Source organism: Bactrocera neohumeralis, chromosome 6, assembly GCF_024586455.1.
Source record: "Bactrocera neohumeralis isolate Rockhampton chromosome 6, APGP_CSIRO_Bneo_wtdbg2-racon-allhic-juicebox.fasta_v2, whole genome shotgun sequence".
NCBI classification, from domain to species: Eukaryota; Metazoa; Arthropoda; class Insecta; order Diptera; family Tephritidae; genus Bactrocera; species Bactrocera neohumeralis.
The window spans coordinates 51,915,351-51,934,407 of NC_065923.1; the positions used below are offsets into that span (position 1 = coordinate 51,915,351).

The window sequence follows — 19,057 nt, forward strand, 5'->3', positions numbered from 1 at the left end:
AGTTCAAAGCTTTTGTTTCCATTTGTCAAATGCATTTTTCCATTACTCGTAATGACTGAAACTGTGGGCTATGCTGTGTTGAGTTTTTTCGCAAATTGTATACTAATAAGTCAGTAGAGATAAAAAATAAAAACTTTAGTGAAAATATTCAATAAGATCAAAGAGTCACGCATATGTATATTTCTTAAAAGGTTTATCAAAACTTGTACTATTGTCCTGATCCAGTTGAATATAAGTGTAAGAATAACTGAGAGTACAAAAAGGCAAGGAAACGCTACAAGTGGGCGCAGTGTGTGGCATAATTGAACCATATGGTAGTGGTTTCATTTTAATAAGCAAAGAAGCCGGAAAAACTACGTGCCATCAGAATAATATACATACATACTTGTAGTCGAATAAATTGTGAACACAAACAAGAAAGACATATTCTAGTTCTTTTATCTCCATAATTAGTGTTTACAGCGCCGCAATGGACGAGGTAGACGATGAGACTTTCGATGATGCCAAGTCAGCGCGCACTTCGGATGAGAATCGCAAGTAAGCATGAATCAAATCTTTATTTATGATAATTAAATACATACATATATGTGTTATCATTTGTTTTATCGGGTACCAATTATTGTATTTATTTACAGGCAAAACCACAGCGAAATCGAGAAGCGGCGCCGTGACAAAATGAACACCTACATAAATGAGCTCTCATCCATGATACCGATGTGCTATGTGGTGCCACGCAAATTAGATAAGCTGACCGTACTTAAATATACAGGTTGCATATAAGTTAGTAGTCTATCAGTACAATATGTCAATTTTTTTTTTGTTACACAGTGCAACACCTGCGCAGCATACGGGGCCGCGTGCATCCCTACAGTGGTGGTGATTACAAGCCATCGTTTCTATCGGATCAGGAGCTTAAAATGCTGATACTGCAGGCATCTGAGGGGTTTCTTTTTGTGGTGGATTGTGACCGTGGACGCATTTTATATGTTTCGGAGTCGGTGTCACAAGTGTTGAATTGCTCGCAAATGGATCTGCTAGGGCAGAGTTGGTTTGACATATTACATCCGAAGGATGTGGCCAAAGTCAAAGAACAGTTATCTTCCTTGGATCCTTGTCCGCGCGATCGGCTGATTGATGCAAAAAGTACGTAAGCCCACCCACTTATAATTACAATAAATTATTAATTTTTTCGGTGTTTCAGCTATGCTACCCGTCAAAACCGACATTCCACAGAGTCTATGTCGTCTCTGTCCGGGTGCGCGCCGCTCATTCTTCTGTCGCATGAAACTCAAATCCAACAATAACCAAATTAAAGAGGAATCCGACACATCCTCCAGTTCTCGCAGCTCAACGAAACGAAAGTCCAAGTTGAGCGTCGACCACAAATATCGCGTTATACAATGTACCGGTTATTTGAAGTCATGGACACCGATTAAAAACGAAGAACAAGATAGCGAGAGTGAAGATAATCTGACAAATCATTCCAGTTTGGTGGCTATTGGCAGAATACCGCCGAATGTTTTAGAATCCAATGTACCCCCATCTTTGGACAACCATCCCAATATAAGGCATGTGCTATTCATCTCAAGACATTCCGTAGATGGTAAATTCCTATTCATAGATCAAAGGTATGTACTTCAATGAGTCGGTTCATCCATTTATTTTACAAATTTTCCAAAATTGTTCATTAGAGCGACATTGGTCATTGGTTTCTTGCCGCAGGAGATGCTCGGCACCAGCTTTTACGACTATTTCCATCATGAAGATATCCCCGCTTTGGCCGAGTCACATAAAATGGTCATACAGGTGCCGGAGAAGGTGACAACGCAAGTATATCGCTTTCGTTGCAAGGATAATACTTTCATTCAACTTCAAAGCGAATGGAAGGCATTCAAAAATCCATGGACCACTGATATTGAGTACATTATAGCGAAAAATACCGTTTTCCTTTGAATTCGCGGTCATCAGATTTTTACATACTTACATTCAAATAAGTACACTCGAGTGCACTCAAGCAAGCGTGTGCCGAGTATGTATGCATGTGCATTTTTTTTGATCACTCAATATACATACTTTAATTTGTGTTAGTCGCATTTGTTTTCATAAATTTATGTAGATATAATATTACATACGGAAAGAATAGCAAATGTTTTTAAGGAGATTCATAAATACATATTCATTAATACACATATTTTTGTGTATAAAAGGACAAACTTCTTTTGTTATTATTACAGTTTTAACGGTTGTTTAAGGAGAGAAGTTAATTAGTTGCGATGGAGCTCATTCATGAAGCACCTAATGAAATAATGGTTTCGTCGAAAAAAAACTCTACAAATCGCAAAACTTTTTTTTTACAGTGGCAACGCTGTAAAAATTGACATTTGAATCAAAGAGATTCGCTTTACTTAAGTGCGGAACACATAGAGTGCGACAGACTGCAAACTACATCTGTCAAATATTAAAATACACACGTTCTTACGGACAGTGTTATTTTGACAGCTGCACGACTACAGGCCGACAGTTGTCGTTCTCGCTAACTTCAATATCCTCCTATATTTGCCAACGACAGTACGACGACAGTAGAGTTGACAGTAGAATGGAAGATAGAGAGATGAGGTAGAGTGGTGATGCCACTAATATGTAAAATGTAAAATTATTCACAGCTCTAACATAGTTCTTAGGACATAGTTATTGAGGCAGCTGCACAACTACATAACTGTGATTATAACAACGTGTGTATTTTAAAATTTGACAGTTGTCGCTTGCAGTCTGTCGCGCTCTATGTGTTCCGGGCGTCAAAATGCTCTTTAACAATCGTAGCAAAAATTAGCAGCTCTCTCAGTTATTTACGCTCTTAACTGGTGCTATCTTCTACTATTTTTCGGGTTAAAAAACACTTCCGGCAAAAACTTAGCTAACTAGTGATATTTAGCAATTGAAAAACAAGCCTATTAATACGGTTTAAATTTTGACACCGCATTGAAGCAAACATAGGGTAGGTCAGAGTAAGCGCTTCTCTGGCATTTAATATTTTATTATTTTTATCTCAAAAGATACAGTAAATTTACACGGCCATAACAGATATAGAAAAATTTATATTAAAAATAGTAACAGCCGATTTTCGGAGCTCAACATTTTGCTTCGCTTCGCTTTGCTTCGCCTCGAATTTTTTTGTGTGTACAGCGAATTTATCTGGCCTAACAAAAATGTGAAGCAAAGCGAAGCGAAAGTTGCTTTTACGATTTTTGAAGGTAAATAAAAATACACTAAAAATAGTTATGATGTGCAATATAGTTCAATAATTTTCAGAGAAAATAATGGAGGTGAAATTGATTAAGGCCGTTAAAAGGCATCCGTGCCTATTTGATAGAAGCTCAACAGACTTTCGTAACCAATATTTGAAGGAGGAAGCATGGGTGGCAGCAGCGATTTCAACGGGAGCCTCAGGTTGGTATTTGTTATTTTGAAGGACCAGTATAACGATTATTTCCTAAGTATTTCCTTCCTCCAATAGTGGAACAGTGTAAACAGCGCTGGAAGTCGCTACGCGACAGATTTGTGCGAGAGGTGGTGTCGCAGCAATCGAAACCGGAGTTTGCAGCGAAAGAGAAGAATGAGTGGTGCTACTTTGAGTTATTGAGTTTTTTAACAAAGCACGTAAATCCTAGAAAGTAAGTAACACATACATATATTTGTGATTCAACGTTTCATATGTTAGCGATATTTAACTCTTATTTGTAGAATGAAATCAAAAAGACAATCGAGCATCGATGATCAGTCAATCTCCAGTTATTCACCTGCAACAACACAGAGCGACTCATGTCGAACAACCGATTGCGAATGGATAGAATTGCAACAGGACAAAGGTGAGCCAAATGATAGCCAAAGCAGCTTCGAGACACCTAATTCCAAAAAAACGCCGAAACGTCGACGTTTGGGCGAAGAGGCGCACGAACCTTGCAGTCAACCTGCTAAGCAGAAGCCCAAAAATAAGGCATTTTTAGTCATGTTGGACGAACTTCTGCAAAAGAAACCAGCGCAAGTGCAGGAAAGTAAGAATAATACACATGAAAGTTTCAATCATCTTTGTGGGACTCTTGAGGCGATGTTCTCTGCTAAAAAGGAGTCCAAAAATAAAGCGTTTTTAGCGATGTTAGACGAACTTCTGCAGAAGAAACCAGAAGAAGTGCAGGAGAAGTTAAAAATGGAAGTTTTAAACCATGTATTTAATTCTTAATACATTTTTAAAAATTTACTTCTGTTAGGAATAATTATTTTTAGTTTAAATATTAGTATAATCGTACATACATAGATACATAAGTATACATTTACCATAAGAAAATGAAAATTAGAAAAACACAGCATAAATAAAAAGTATTAAAAATAATAAATTTTAAGAAAAATTAATGAAATTTTATTCTAAATTGCGTGCGATTAAACATAAACCTTGAGTTTATCCCTCCCGGCGAACGTGTTCTGTGGACATTGTTTAGTAGCTGTGTTTCAACTTCTATCACCATAGATCATTTATTATATCATTGCCATGTCTGAATTCTACACTATAATTTTTTTTCTTTTTAATGGTTAAAATATATTAGATAGTAAAAGTGTAAATTTAGAAATTTCGAATTGAAAAAAAAAACAATAAAATTTCGTGGCAAGTCGGCAATAATTGCAACCCCTCAAATATTTTGAAACACAAAAGAAAAAAGATTCTTTATCTAGAAAGTGTTGCTTTCGCACTAAAAAATTTTACTAAATTGCGGATGCAAAAATTAAAACGACTATTTTTTTTACATGTCTGATCATAAGTGCATAGAGGCATACGAACTATACATTAGAATATGGAGAAAACTCTTAACAAATGTCAAGTAAATGAGTTAAGTAGAACCACTTGAGAAACCACGACAAACTTTTTGAAACAAGTTGCCTCGCGAAAAGCTTGTTTAGTTTTCGTGTCAGTAAAGTAGCTATGTCTCCGGGAATAATTAAAATTTTGACGAATCCTCTCCAGAATATATTTTTGAAAGGTTACGCTTTGAGAATAAATAAAAATAACGAGTTTTTAGAATATTTACGGTAGAATATCTCTTAATACTATCACTAGTGTTTCGATTGGATCTTATTAAATTTTAGAAATTTGTATCTAGGTTCAGTTTACCGAATCGCTTGAGATGAAACAAAACATGTAGTATGCAATGTCAGAGAAAAGCGCTTAAAGTCAAAGCCTTCATTCTGATTTAACCTACATATGTATATACATATGTATGTACATATATTCGCTTCACTTCGAAGTCGAAGTTTGAACAGTCAAGCAATGCGGGGAATATAATATTTTATGTAAATGAAATGTTTTAAAATTGAAGGAAAGCGCAAGTTCGGATTTCACAGTGTTGTAGACTGAATACATACATACATATGTCATCCAAATCGAGCATGACATTCTACTTATGCGGTTAGTGCTTTGTACACGAAATTATTAGTCACTTTGTGAACCCAGATCCCAGAGCTATAGGAAAAGCTTGCCCAAACAGCGTCAAACTGTTAAAATTATCCTAAATATGCTTAGTTCATGGCGTCGTCAGTAACAATAAGCTCTATTACACACACCTCCCCATTAGATATCTATGTATGTATGTAGAACTAGCAAAAGTGTTATCAAACTGTGAATTATTCTAATTGATTTTTACCACCTTTTACGCTATCTTTATTGTTAAAATCTCTTTTGGTCTTACATCGCAGACCTCTTACCCCCACGTTGCGTGCGCCCATGCCTGCTCTGATCCATCTAACGCTTATCCAAAAGTAGTAGCCCGTCTTATTCCACTTATGTACATACATATGTATTCTTCTAATTCTATCTACACGCATCACATATTCTAAGCACAATACGCGTACCCTCCAAAAACTACAACAACAATAACAAGCAAGCTTGCTAGTTAAATCGAATTCGGGAGAGCGTACCGCGTCCGACGCATGCTGTCGGCATACAAAAAATCGCCGGTAGTTAGTCGCGCTGACAAAAGATAAATAAATAAAAGAAGCACAATGCTAATACAAATGAACAGTAATAATAAAAAAGAGAAAAAGCGACGGAATAAAGAAATTAATGAATTGTTCGTTAAACGCCAGCGCTTGATAGACCGCAAGAGCCAGCCGCCGACGATCAGTTTTCGCTGAGTTATCGGCGTGAGAAGACGTTTTCCAAAAATTTAATCCGCTATAACCGACGGAGCGTTCTTAAGGACCTACAAATACAACCAGAAAAGCAGCAACTAATAGTTAAAAGCAGTTAATATCATAAATTAATTCAGAGATTTGTGCTAATCAATTAAAATTCTTGATCGCGTCGGTTTGCATAACGCGTGCGTGTTTGTTATCTGATCGTGGAATATTAGAAAAAGAAACTGCAAGGCTTTCTGAGCAGACGCGCAATTTTTAACTTTGGAGATGAGTGTTGTACTCTTCCTAGTCGCCACTATAGTGGGTTATGTGCTCTACTCATTGATCCAGTCAATGAAGCGCCCAAAGAATTTTCCACCAGGTAAGAAGAGACGAGTAAGGTTGTAAACAAATAGTAGTTAAATGATCTCAAATTTCGCTCGGTATTTATAAATACATATGTATGTGGAATATTTATGCGAACCATGGAAATGTGCTAATTCTATTGCGCATGTGCGCTAAATTCTCAATAAAGGCAATTACTTCTTAAAAGCTATAATTTACTAGCTGTTATAACAGTAAATTTTTATGTAAGGTTTATATTTAGTTTTCATGACATTTCCTTAATTCAACTTTACTTTAACAAGTTCGTTAAGCTTAGTAGGTGTCAGCTTCTCTGATTTTTCGTCCGTAAAACTGAAATGTTTCAAGACCGTGGTAAACCGTTGGATGTTGTTCTTGTTATAGCGACAGGATTCTGCCCAGTTGACCAGAAAATCCGAATCCGTTCTAATTACATAGACTCGACAGTCGTAGGAACGGTCAACCGCTGGATCCAAATTCAAGGAACTTAAGGGCCTGCTTTAGAAGCTTCAAAAAATCGATTTTTTTGAGAAAGAAAGAAATAATTGATTAAAGCGAAATTTCTAGTGTTTATAATTATAAATTTAAACATCATTCGCAAATTTTTTGGATATGAAATCTTTTATATTCTGACTTTTCTTTATGTTGTATAAAAATATTCGACAATATTTCGAATTCCCATCTATAACGTATATTCAATTAATTTGAAAGTTCGTCATGTTTTGAGACCTTGAAAATTAGCTCCTTAAAATATACTCTCATCGTCCATCCCTTCGTGTACGCCTCAATCGTGTGTTCTCACTAAGATATTGGTCTGAGAATGTAGCCACATATGGATTATCATTAGGTATTCTATAGCACAGGTGATTCGAAGTGATCGGTTCCAGAATACTAATGATATCAGTTGGACTGTTATTTGGATCTTCGTAAGATCTCGCTACTACGAGATCGCGATAAAATCGCTATTTTATAACTACTACTGTAAAAAAGTTTTTATAGTGAACAGGGTATATTAAGTTTGTCACGAAGTTTGTAACACCCAGAAAGAATCGTCAGAGACCCTATAAAGTATATATATAAATGATCAGTACGTTGAGCTGAGTCGATTTAGCCATGTCCGTCTGTCCGTCCGTCTGTCTGTATATATACGAACTAGTCCCTCAGTTTTTAAGATATCGTTTTGAAATTTTGCAAACGTCATTTTCTCTTCAAGAAGCTGCTCATTTGTCGGAACGGCCGATATCGCACCACTATAACATATAGCTGCCATACAAACTGAACGATTGGAATCCAATGCTTGTATGGACAACTTTCACATTTGACAAGATATGTTCACAAAATTTGGTATATATTATTTCCTAAGGCAACAATGTAATCTCCGAAGAAATTGTTCCGATCGGTTAACTATAGCATATAGCTTCCATACAAACTGAACACATAGTTACTAACAGTAATGCACCTGTGAAGGGTATTTAGCTTCGGTGCAACCGAAGTTAACGTTTTTTCTTGTTTTCGCATGCTTTCGAACCTATAGGTATTTTTTATCTACCTATGTTTCGTCTAGGTACTATGAGGAAATCATGCAGTCGGCCGGTCACGAATACTAGATATCGTAGAACTTTATTAAGGTGATATCAGTTTTAATTTATATTGATGGGCCCATTAGTTTAACAAAGCTAAGATCAAGGCCGGAAAAAACGAATTTTCCAGAATTTTTCTGAGAAAACTTTTTACATACATACATATATCGAAAAATTTGTACAGATATCATGGTATCTTTTAACTGTACTTTAAAACTTAGTATTATTAAAAATATTTATTTTGAAAGGAACTACAGCTGTTCTTCGGGAGTTCCTCCCAAAAAAAAACACGTTCTGCGGTGATCACTATATCTCTGAACTGAATCCTCTGAAATTCGAAAACCAAACAGATTTCGTGAAAGTAATTTTAAATCTAGTAATTAATCGAAGGAATAAGGAAAGTAATAATTTTTTTTTGACAAAATTGCGGTTTCTCAATAAAAATCGATTTTTTACCAATATTTCGGACTTAAATTGTTTTATAAGAAAAAATATTTATTGGTGAGAAAAAATCTTTGATTTATTACAAAAAACTATATCTAAAAAGCTAGTGTTAAAATTTTCGACTAATCGGTTAAGCCGTTTTCGAGGTCACCGACTTTGAAAACACCATTTTGAGAAAAACTCAAATTCAAATTCAAATTTGAGTGCAATTTCAAAAATATTCACCGGAACGATATGCAATTTTCTGTGTGTATTCTGAGATATATGTACATTAAAAAATCAATTTTTTGAAAATTCTAACTATATAAAACCCATTAATGTTTGAACTCTCTTTTCGCAATTTGTTCGAGCTCCGATTTGAAGTGTTCTTACCTTTTCTGGTTAAGAGTTAAGGGAAGAATAAGATATATCTGGTTATCGGAAGTGAATCGAAATATGAAGTGTATACATATTTCTCAAGTCTATCTTATCTACATATGTTATTGAATATACTATACTATATTCGAAATCTCCGTTTTAGCATTATACTATAGTTTGTATAGAAATTCGCCAATACACTTATACGTAAGTCTTAGAGGTCGCTGATATCAGTAGTCATGGCGGATTGGGGGAGACATTAATCTTAACATTTGCCTACATATTTGTGGGGGTCGCTTTGTTATTATTCAATAATCAATTAAAGGTTCAATAAGGCAGAGATTTTCGTAATGGGTCTTATGTATAATTTCATTGCTCAAATACACTTGAAATATTGCCGCGAACTGTCGGTAAAGGGGCAAAATTGGAAATGTTCAAGAGACGGTTCGGACCAAGGGATGGTGCGTACTTAATTAAATAATTGAATTAAAATGGATCGAATTTTAATTTAATTAAATACGATATGCATTGTGTTTCATCTTAGTAACGCTTGTTATATAAATGGGGTCGCCTGAAAACAATGCATCCAATAAAGTGTGAATTTTCATTTTATTATTTGTTTTGTAGGCACGTGTCCCCCTTGAGACTTCGAAGTGAAAGGAAACAGCTGGGAACTGAGTAATTTATTCGAGCTGAACTACTTTTGATTATAGAAATCATTCGAGCGTATTTTCACTACAATTTTGTAAAAATCGATCTGTAAAGCTGTTATTATTTTACGGATTTTCGATATCGATCGTGTCAAAGCTCACCAATCGGTGAGCTTACACTTTCTTCATACAAAAACATAGATTTTTAGAACAAGTGGTACTCTTTCGAAGTTAATTAAAAAAGTATGGAGGACTAGATCCAGTATCTTGCAAATTGTTGCAGGCAATAATTTCACTCTATTCAAAAGGGTCGAAAATTGTTCCGTTTCTTTTCGTGAGAGCATTTGATAGAAAATACATTCATGCGTGAAGACTGGAACGAGACAAAGCTAAGGTTTTGTTTAAAATTACTATTAAAACTTTGACATGTTGTTTAGTCTATGACGTAGCGTGTTGGAATCATGTGTTTTATCAACAGATAATACCATATGGTTGAACCATATTTTGTAATTGCAAATTTTAAGGTGCAACTGATCTCTGCGTTGTGAGCCCTTTGATCCACATGATTCTGCTTGATCAAGCTTAATTTTGATTTTCTTCATCCTTGATCTTGTACTCTCTTCGTACTAACAACTAGAGCACAACTAGCCTCAGCAGAGTCGATTAGCCTTGCTGTTTTTACAAACTGTCCGTCGAGACAGCTAGCCTCTCGTACTTGTCTTGAGTATCTTGGTTTTCTTATTGACTATATATAATATATAATAGGTTGTCAAAAAAGTCTTGCGGTATTTTCGCTAGTTGGCGCTGAAAGCGCGTAGTTCTAGTTTTATTCGTCGCATCGGGTCATGCTATACCTTTTTGGAAAGCTCATTTCACGCGCTAACACGTGTTTGATTGATTGTCGGAGCAAAATAAAGAGAAAATACGGCATATTTTACAGTACTACTACGATAAAGGCAAAAATGCATCTCAAGCCGCCAATAAAATTTGTGCAGTTTATAGACCCGATACAGTTTCCATTTCCACCGCACAACGATGGTTTCAATGTTTTCGTTCTGGTGTAGAGGTGGTCGAAGATGCGCCACGCTCCGGAAGGCCTGTCGTCGAAAATTGCGATAAAATCGCTGAATTGGTCGAAAGAGGCCGGCATAGTAGCAGCCGTAGCATCGGTCAAGAGCTGGGCATGAGTCATCAAAAATTCATTTAAATTTCAATAAAAAAAAAATTAATAAAAATAACGCAAGACTTTTTTGACAACCCATTATATACATATGTATGTATATCTTCTAAATATTTCCGAATATTTTCAGTTGTTGATCTAATGAAAATTTAAGCTCTCTCTTCGGGACTTTCGTAAGACCGAACTAATGGTGACGCTAGCGAGCAACTTTTTTATTACAAGAGATGCTTGAATGTTTGCCATTCCATGACGAGTGGCGCCGCTATTAAAAAGGCCATCAAAGTTGGCATCAAAACCATGTACTGTATAATATGGGGTAGTCAACTAAAAAATGTCAGTTAACATTCGTCATCTGGAAAAAACTGACTGAAGGTCAGCCTCGTGCCAATGTAACGGTTTTTATTTTATAAGCGCTTCGAATTCTTTCGTGATAAAGCAATAATGCATTAGTTACACATTCGAAATATTCAAACGTTACAACTTAACAGTTTTAATTTATTATTAACGGTAGTCACCTGCTTTAATTCTTTACTTGACACATATGTACATATACATATGTATGTATTAATGTATATACGGGTGTGCACAAACCAATAATAATGTTTGGAAAGAAAGATCACAACATTTTTTGAACAGGTTCGTGCGTCAATAAACTGCAGTTAATCGTGTAAATATGTATGGATGTTTGCAAAAGCCAGTTAACTGTGTTACATCCCACTATTCTTCGCATTCAAATTAAGAGCAAAAAATCCAATCAGAAATTACTTACGCGTGCAACCAATAATTTTTTCGGTTATCCTTTGAAAAAGAAAAAACGGGAAAACCCATTCGAAGAACCTTAATGGCGTCGTGACACATATTAAGCCACGGCGTTTATAAATTGCGACTTCCTCTTTATTAATAACTAAATGCTATAATTTGAAACACACATTATTACCTTTGTAATGGCATGCAATTACAACAAAAATAAACATTCGGCTCATAGAGTTCTGATTACCGATGTATATTGCTTTGTTGCTTTGTTGCTTTTATTGCTAAATAAACTGATGTTTAGAAACCCATTAGGCATATTTAATTTGGATTCGAAGCACACTTGCTACGACAAGCCACGCCAAAAGCTGTCAGTAACCATCAACCAGAGGCCCGTCTGAGGACGTGCGACCATTTGCGGTGACGTTTTGTTGCGGCTGCCAGGTGTCGATTTAACTAAACAACTATGTAGATATGTGCATTTACATACTTTTATTTATGCAAAAGCTCCAACAGATTTCCACTCGATTGGGATATGACAACTTACAGGGTTCCATTGCTGACTTATATAAATTATAAATATGTCTGTTCAGAGAGCTTTAAGATGATTATATTATTGTTATTTTTTGTAAAATTTAAACTTATTGAAATCATGAATCACTTTCCGGTCAAATTTTGAGTACATGTTCAGTTGTTTTGTTGGATAATTTCATGGAAGAGGACCTTCTCAGAACAACGAGTAAAGCTGGTTTTTATACTCTCGCAACAAAGTTGCTAAGGAGAGTTTTGTTCACATAACGGTTGTTTGTAAGTCCTAAAACTTAAAGAGTCAGACATAGGGTTATATATACCAAAGTGATCAGGGTGACGAGTAGAGTTGAAATCCAGATGTCCGTTCATCTGTCCGTCCGTCCGTCCGTCCGTCCGTGCAAGCTGTAACTTGAGTAAAAATTGAGATATCATGATCAAACTTGGTACACGTATTTCTTGACTCCATAAGAAGGTTAAGTTCGAAGATGGGCAAAATCGGTCAACTGCCACGCCCACAAAATGGCGAAAACCGAAAACCTATAAAGTGTCATAACTAAGTCATAAATAAAGATATTAAAGTGAAATTTGGCACAAAGGATCGCATTAGGGACGGGCATATTTGGACGTATTTTTTTTTTGGAAAAGTGGGCGTGGCCCCGCCCCCTACTAAGTTTTTTGTACATATCTCGGAAACTACTATAGCTATGTCAACCAAACTCTATAGAGTCATTTCCTTCAGGCATTTCCATATACAGTTCAAAAATGGAAGAAATCGGATAATAACCACGCCCACCTCCCATACAAAGGTTGAAAATCACTAAAAGTGCGTTAACCGACTAACAAAAAACGTCAGAAACACTAAATTTTACGGAAGAAATGGCTGAAGGAAGCTGCACCCAGGCTTTTTTTAAAAATTGAAAATGGACATGGCGTCGCCCACTTTTGGACCAAAAACCATATCTCATGAACTACTCTACCGATTGCAGTGAAATTCGGTATATAATATTTTCTTAACACCCTGATGACATGTACGAAATATGGGTGAAATCGGTTCACAACCACGCCTTCTTCCAATATAACGCTATTTTGAATTCCATCTGATGCCTTCTCTGTATAATATATACATTAGGAACTAATGATGATAGCGGAATAAAACTTTATACAAATACGGTATTTGAAAAATATGTAAATGACGGATAATGAAATCTCGATTATCACTTTATCTTGCGAGAGTATAAAATGTTCGGTGACACCCGAACTTAGCCCTTCCTTACTTGTTATAGACGAATTTCGCTTGGTTTCATTAAGAAATGTCAAGCGATGCATTTTATTTTGATGTTGTTTTTGTAACGGTTATCTAGTCCCCGTTAGGGTGGTAAGGTTCAGGTAAGTTGTCATCGAGGTCATCCAACGGTAGGACCAGGAAACGTGCTGGTAGATAGAGGGGTGTCAGATGTGTAGTATTAGCTGGGCATGAAATAAGGTGATTAGAGTCATGCCGGAACTCGCTGCATGCTGGACATATGTATGTATGTTCGATATGTCGAAAGCTGCGAAAGCTAGCTAAATTATTGCGTCAACTCGAGCTCTTCGTCTGCAATGGGTGGTGGTTTGGTTTGGTAGAATTCGTACGACAGCCGGTTCTAAGTTACCGGAATTGGCCCGGATCGTATTTGGCCAAGGGCTATTTTTTCGGAAATGTAACCATGTTTAGATCGGCAAGTTTTAGATTAAGTTTTATTTGGATAAATCCCTTTGGCATAATGGATTTTTCCATCGCATATCGTCGAGAATAATCTCAATGCTATAAAGTCTTGATCAATCCGTACGAAAAGATCTCGAACTAATATAGGATCTAGCTGGGCTTAATTCTCTGCCCATGGTGAGAGTCCATGTTTTGTTGCTAAATCGATGCCATGTTGAATATTACTGGTTTTAAAGCTCAAACTTTCTAATAGCTTAAGTTACCAGGACTCTTTCGACTGTCTGTACAAATCTAAGGAAAGCTTAACATGCTAGTTGTTGCACCTGCTCGAAAGACTGAGCTTTTTAAACACCAAGATTTTTTTTCCAATTCAGGCTACTGGAGTACATTTCAATGATGGATTGCTATATTGTTTCTATACCAATAAACACGTATAATGTATATAATACGAAACTCCTCATTTTGGAACCCTAACTTTTCAATCACTTCGAGAAAACGAACTCATTCTTCTTTATTGGCGTTGATGGACCGAACTCCTAGCAAAAAAATTATCTTTCAATAAACCAATACCTTAGGCAAAACTGACTGAATTCCAAGAAGCATAAGAGCGGCTGAAAAACTTTAAATCGCTTGGCCCAGATAATAATGATGCATGGACAATCAAAATATTTATAATATCTCAATTAAAAAATTATTCCAAATTGCACTAGCGCTAAGTACATCGGGATGCACTTAGACAGAAGACTTACATAAAAACTAAACGAGATCAGCTAAAAATCAAGACGAGAAAAATGTACTGGTTACTGGGTCCTAAATCGAAACTTATCTTTAAAAATAAAGTGATCTTATATAAAAGATCATATAGAATACAAATCTGGGGAACTGCAAGTTAAGTAATTAAAAGATATCAGTCTAAAATCCTCAGGTTGATCGCAAACACTCCGTGGTACATCAAAATATTAACTTACCCAGAGACCTTGAAATAAATATGATGAAGTGCGTGATTCAGAAACTCAGTTCAAGATATCTTAATCGTCTAAGCTGCCACCGCAACATACGGCCCATCAACCTACTGGACAACAGTGAAGATACTCGCCGACTGAAGAAGGCTACATCCCTTAGACTTACCATTTAGATCTTAAGGTTAACTTAGTTAACTATCTTGTAAAGTATATACATACTAATACTAATGATATATACTTGTAGTACATATTTTATACTTCAAATGCCTTTAATGTATTTAATGGTCAAATTGCATTTTTAGCATCAATGCCAATCTTTAGATATAATTACATTTGCTTATCGACACACAACAGATTGTAAATAATACTTGTATGAAAATTAAAAAAAAAAAACTTTCAATAAGGTCTTAGCGAGAATCTATTCTTAGTATTTATAATTTCTATTTCAGTTTAGTGGCCCGATCGCAACAGATTTGGTTTAAACATTTTGACAATTTTTAATTACTCCTTGCCCACAAGTTTTAATTCGGTTTCTTTAGAGATGACAATGCTCAGTTCTCAAACAATGCTAGCCAGTTGTAGAGCTTGATTTTTGTTTTGTTATTTGTTTTCGATTATACATGTTCGTATAGAATACACGATCGAATCGCTGACACAGCTACTTGTTTTCATCTAATCACAGTAGTCCAATACCATAGTTCGATAGCGTGTTACTACGAACTGAAATCGAGTGAGAGCTATAAATTAACTAAACAAGAAAATATACGTAATTAGCGAACATATCAAAGAGCTGGGTCATAACAGCTACTGATATGGTATTTTGGTACACCAAACTTCTGTTGGTTAGTTTTGGACGATTGGTTTATTGTTTAACATTGATAGGGTGGGCTATCTACCAGAACCTTATCTTCATACACGTTTTTTGACTGCTTTTTAGAGAAGCCAAGAACTTGAAAATAGTTTTACGCAGGGCGCATAAATAACTGCTGTCTCCGATTCAAATTACTCTGCTCGTTACGTTTGAACTCTGTACGAATGTGATAAGGATTCGATGACTGTTTTTTGTAAATTCAAAATTTTCTTGTAGAATTTATTTTTAGTTAAGAAATCAAACACCTCTGTGCCTGAATAGTTTTGAGCTCAAATTTGGATTCGTCGAAACTTCCGCTTAGCGAACATCATAAAAAATATTAATTGCTGATATGGCGGATCTCCGTAGTCCCTACCCACCTTATCGACTAAATGAAATACTTCTTTTTGATCTTCCTGCCATATACACATTTAGTCACTACACTTTCATTTAATAATCTCATGTTTTTTCTTGTAAAATTAAAGGTCCCGACTTTATACCATGGATGGGCAACACCATACAACTGCGCAAAGAGGCACGTGCCAGCGGTGGCCAACATTTGGTCTTTGAGAAGTGGTCCAAAAAATACAACAGCGATATTTTAGGTCTCAAATTGGGCAGCGAATATGTCGTGGTTGCACTTTCGTTTCCATTGGTGCACGAGGTGCACATAAGCGAAGTATTCGACGGACGTCCCGATAATTTCTTTCTACGCCTGCGCACAATGGGCACGCGCAAAGGCATCACCTGCACCGACGGCCAACTATGGCAGGAGCATCGTAGTTTCGCCATGCGACAGATGCGACATGTCGGCTACGGACGCACAGAGATGGAGCAATACATCGAAAAAGAAGCCGACAGTTTGCTGACATATATCGATGAGCTGCATGGCGAACCTACCTGGCCGGGTTCGTTTCTGGCGCCGAGCGTACTTAACGTTCTGTGGACCTTGACGGCCGGTAAGGGTATCGGACGTGGCGATAAGCGTTTGCAAAAACTACTGCAATTATTGAATCGACGCTCGAAGGTTTTCGACATCTGTGGTGGCGTATTGTCGCAAATGCCTTGGTTGCGTTATTTCGCGCCCAACTGGACCGGCTATAACCTGATCTGCCAAATGAATCAAGAGATGCACGCATTCTTCCTGGAAGCGATTAACGAACATCGCGCTAGCATTACGAAAGAGAATGCCGAAAGTGATCTGATCTATGCGTACATACGGGAGATGAATGAGCACAGTGATGAAGCGGAGAACAGTACCTTCAGTGAAACCCAATTGACAATGACAATCTTGGACTTCTTCATTGCCGGCTCACAAACCACCAGTAATACCACCGATTTGGCGCTAATGATGCTCGCTCTTAATCATGATGTGCAAAAGCGTGTTTATGACGAAATCACCGATAATATGGAGACACATAAAATTCCCGTTAATCTTTGTAATCGCGAATACTTTCCATATACGAGCGCCTTCATTATGGAAGTGCAACGTTATTTCCACATAACGCCAGTGACCGGCCCGCGACGTGCCTTACGTAACACTACACTCGGCGGTTATAATGTGCCTAAGGATACAACCGTGCTGATTGGTCTGCGTGTGGTTCATATGGACAAAGCGCATTGGGGTGATCCGGAAGTCTTTCGGCCAGAACGTTTCCTCGATGCTGATGGTAAGGTTTTCCGCGATGAGTACTTTATGCCATTCGGTCAAGGGCGTCGTCGTTGCCTGGGCGATGCTTTAGCTCGTGCCTGTCTGTTCTCGTTCCTCACCAAAATCGTCCACCGTTTCCGTATCGAGTTGTGTGAAGAGGCATTGCCATCTGTGGTGTTACAGCCGGGCATTACGCTGACGCCAAAGCCATACAAAGTAAGATTTGTAAATCGACAGTGAACTTTGACAAGTGGATCATGGCATTACCGAATTTTGAAAGGATGTTAAATTTTTATTTGTTCTCAAGTATTCAGAATGGGAATTTTTTGATCGTCATAATATACATTTTCATTGTAAGACTATATGTATACTTACCATTGTAGAATATTTTATGCAATCTTTATTTATATGGAAATATAAAGTTTAGTAGAGAACTCAATGTTGTAATTGTATGATTGTGAATGTTTTCTGCAAACTTGAGCTATAACTCAATAGAACGGGCGAAAACCAAATATCGATTTTTAAAGTTGGTCGGTCATCATGACAGTTAAAATAACACTGATGAAATTCATGGATCCCACATAAGAACAACATCACATTAACGATTTTCTTAACAGACCTGATTAGAAAGAGGTAACCCGCGAATGAACTAAATTGAGAAACTTGGTAATGGTCATCACTACTGAGGTGTTACCTTGAAAACATTGGTAAAGCGGATCCGGTAAGAGATAGAGCATGGGTGGATGATGATATCACGTTAGAATATCTTGGCGAGTTTTTGCTTAGACTGATAGAGGTCCCACAATATTTCAATATAATGGGTTGTCAAAAAAGTCTTGCGGTATTTTTATTGAATTTTTTTTTATTGAAATTGAAATGAATTTTTGATGACTCATGCCCAGCTCTTGACCGATGCTACGGCTGCTACTATGCCGGCCTCTTTCGACCAATTCAATTCCTTCCGGTCTTCCGGAGCGTGGCGCATCTTCGACCCCCTCTACACCAGAACGAAAACGTTGAAACCATCGTTGTGCGGTGGAAATGGAAACTGTATCGGGTCAATAAATTGCACAAATTTTATTGGCGGCTTGAGATGCATTTTTGCCTTTATCGTAGTAGTACTGTAAAATATGCCGTATTATCTATTTATTTTGCTCCATGTTTCCGACGCTATAACTCGCGACGAATAGAACTAGAACTACGCGCTTTCAGCGCCAACTAGCGAAAATACCGCAAGCATTTTTTGACAACCCATTAAAATAAATTGTACAACTACGGAAAAAACTTTTAGGTTTCATCAAATCCATCGAGTTACTAAATAGTGCTCATTTGTGTTTTCACTTGGGAGCATAGAGAGGATAAGTATTGCTTGATATAGAGATTGGTTTGATCATAAAGAGTGATATGCTTCCATTTGGATTTGAGCAAAATCATCAACAACACTATGAAATCCCCGAGCTTCCAACCGAACCTAATAGAATAGGTTATATCTTCTATTATTGAAATGTGGCCAACGTATAAATTTGATCTTCTCTATACCAAGATCAAGACCATCGGGAGACTTATACACACAGTATTCTAAATAAAGACAAATCTTAAATCTTGCTGGGTAGCATATTCAAGAGTGTTTTTGATTGGTACAAATTATTCAAGGAGATAATCGACACGTCTATATGATAAAGGAATTGGTGGATGAGAATCGATAATTCATAGTCAGAGGTTTTACTGGCATCGCTGGAAATTGGAAGGATTAGTGAACACCATTTTGAAAGATCATTTGGGTCTAAGAGTACGATTGGATCCAAAAACACTAAATTAAAAAAAAACAGCGTCCAGTTAACGCGTGTGAACCATTCTTTCCGACTACCAGGA

At 36.8% G+C, this 19,057-nt stretch overlaps 3 protein-coding genes across 3 annotated transcripts; all 3 read left to right on the forward strand.

Annotated features, from left to right (window-relative positions):
• Positions 1–12: 12 nt before the first annotated feature.
• On the forward strand, positions 13–2,213 carry LOC126762702 (protein cycle). Its single transcript, XM_050479653.1, has 5 exons — positions 13–537; positions 636–769; positions 829–1,143; positions 1,202–1,628; positions 1,692–2,213. The coding sequence occupies exons 1-5, from the start codon at positions 470–472 to the stop codon at positions 1,951–1,953; spliced, it is 1,206 nt and encodes a 401-aa protein (XP_050335610.1). The 5' UTR covers positions 13–469; the 3' UTR covers positions 1,954–2,213.
• A 760-nt stretch (positions 2,214–2,973) lies between these two features.
• On the forward strand, positions 2,974–4,403 carry LOC126762706 (uncharacterized). The gene is made up of 4 exons (XM_050479657.1): positions 2,974–3,251; positions 3,310–3,447; positions 3,515–3,671; positions 3,742–4,403. Exons 2-4 carry the CDS (start codon positions 3,318–3,320, stop codon positions 4,235–4,237), a joined length of 783 nt encoding a protein of 260 aa, XP_050335614.1. The 5' UTR covers positions 2,974–3,251; positions 3,310–3,317; the 3' UTR covers positions 4,238–4,403.
• Positions 4,404–6,165: 1,762 nt separating this feature from the next.
• LOC126762693 (probable cytochrome P450 305a1) lies at positions 6,166–17,624 on the forward strand. The gene is made up of 2 exons (XM_050479634.1): positions 6,166–6,544; positions 16,020–17,624. Exons 1-2 carry the CDS (start codon positions 6,451–6,453, stop codon positions 17,423–17,425), a joined length of 1,500 nt encoding a protein of 499 aa, XP_050335591.1. The 5' UTR covers positions 6,166–6,450; the 3' UTR covers positions 17,426–17,624.
• The last annotated feature ends 1,433 nt before the right edge of the window (positions 17,625–19,057 follow it).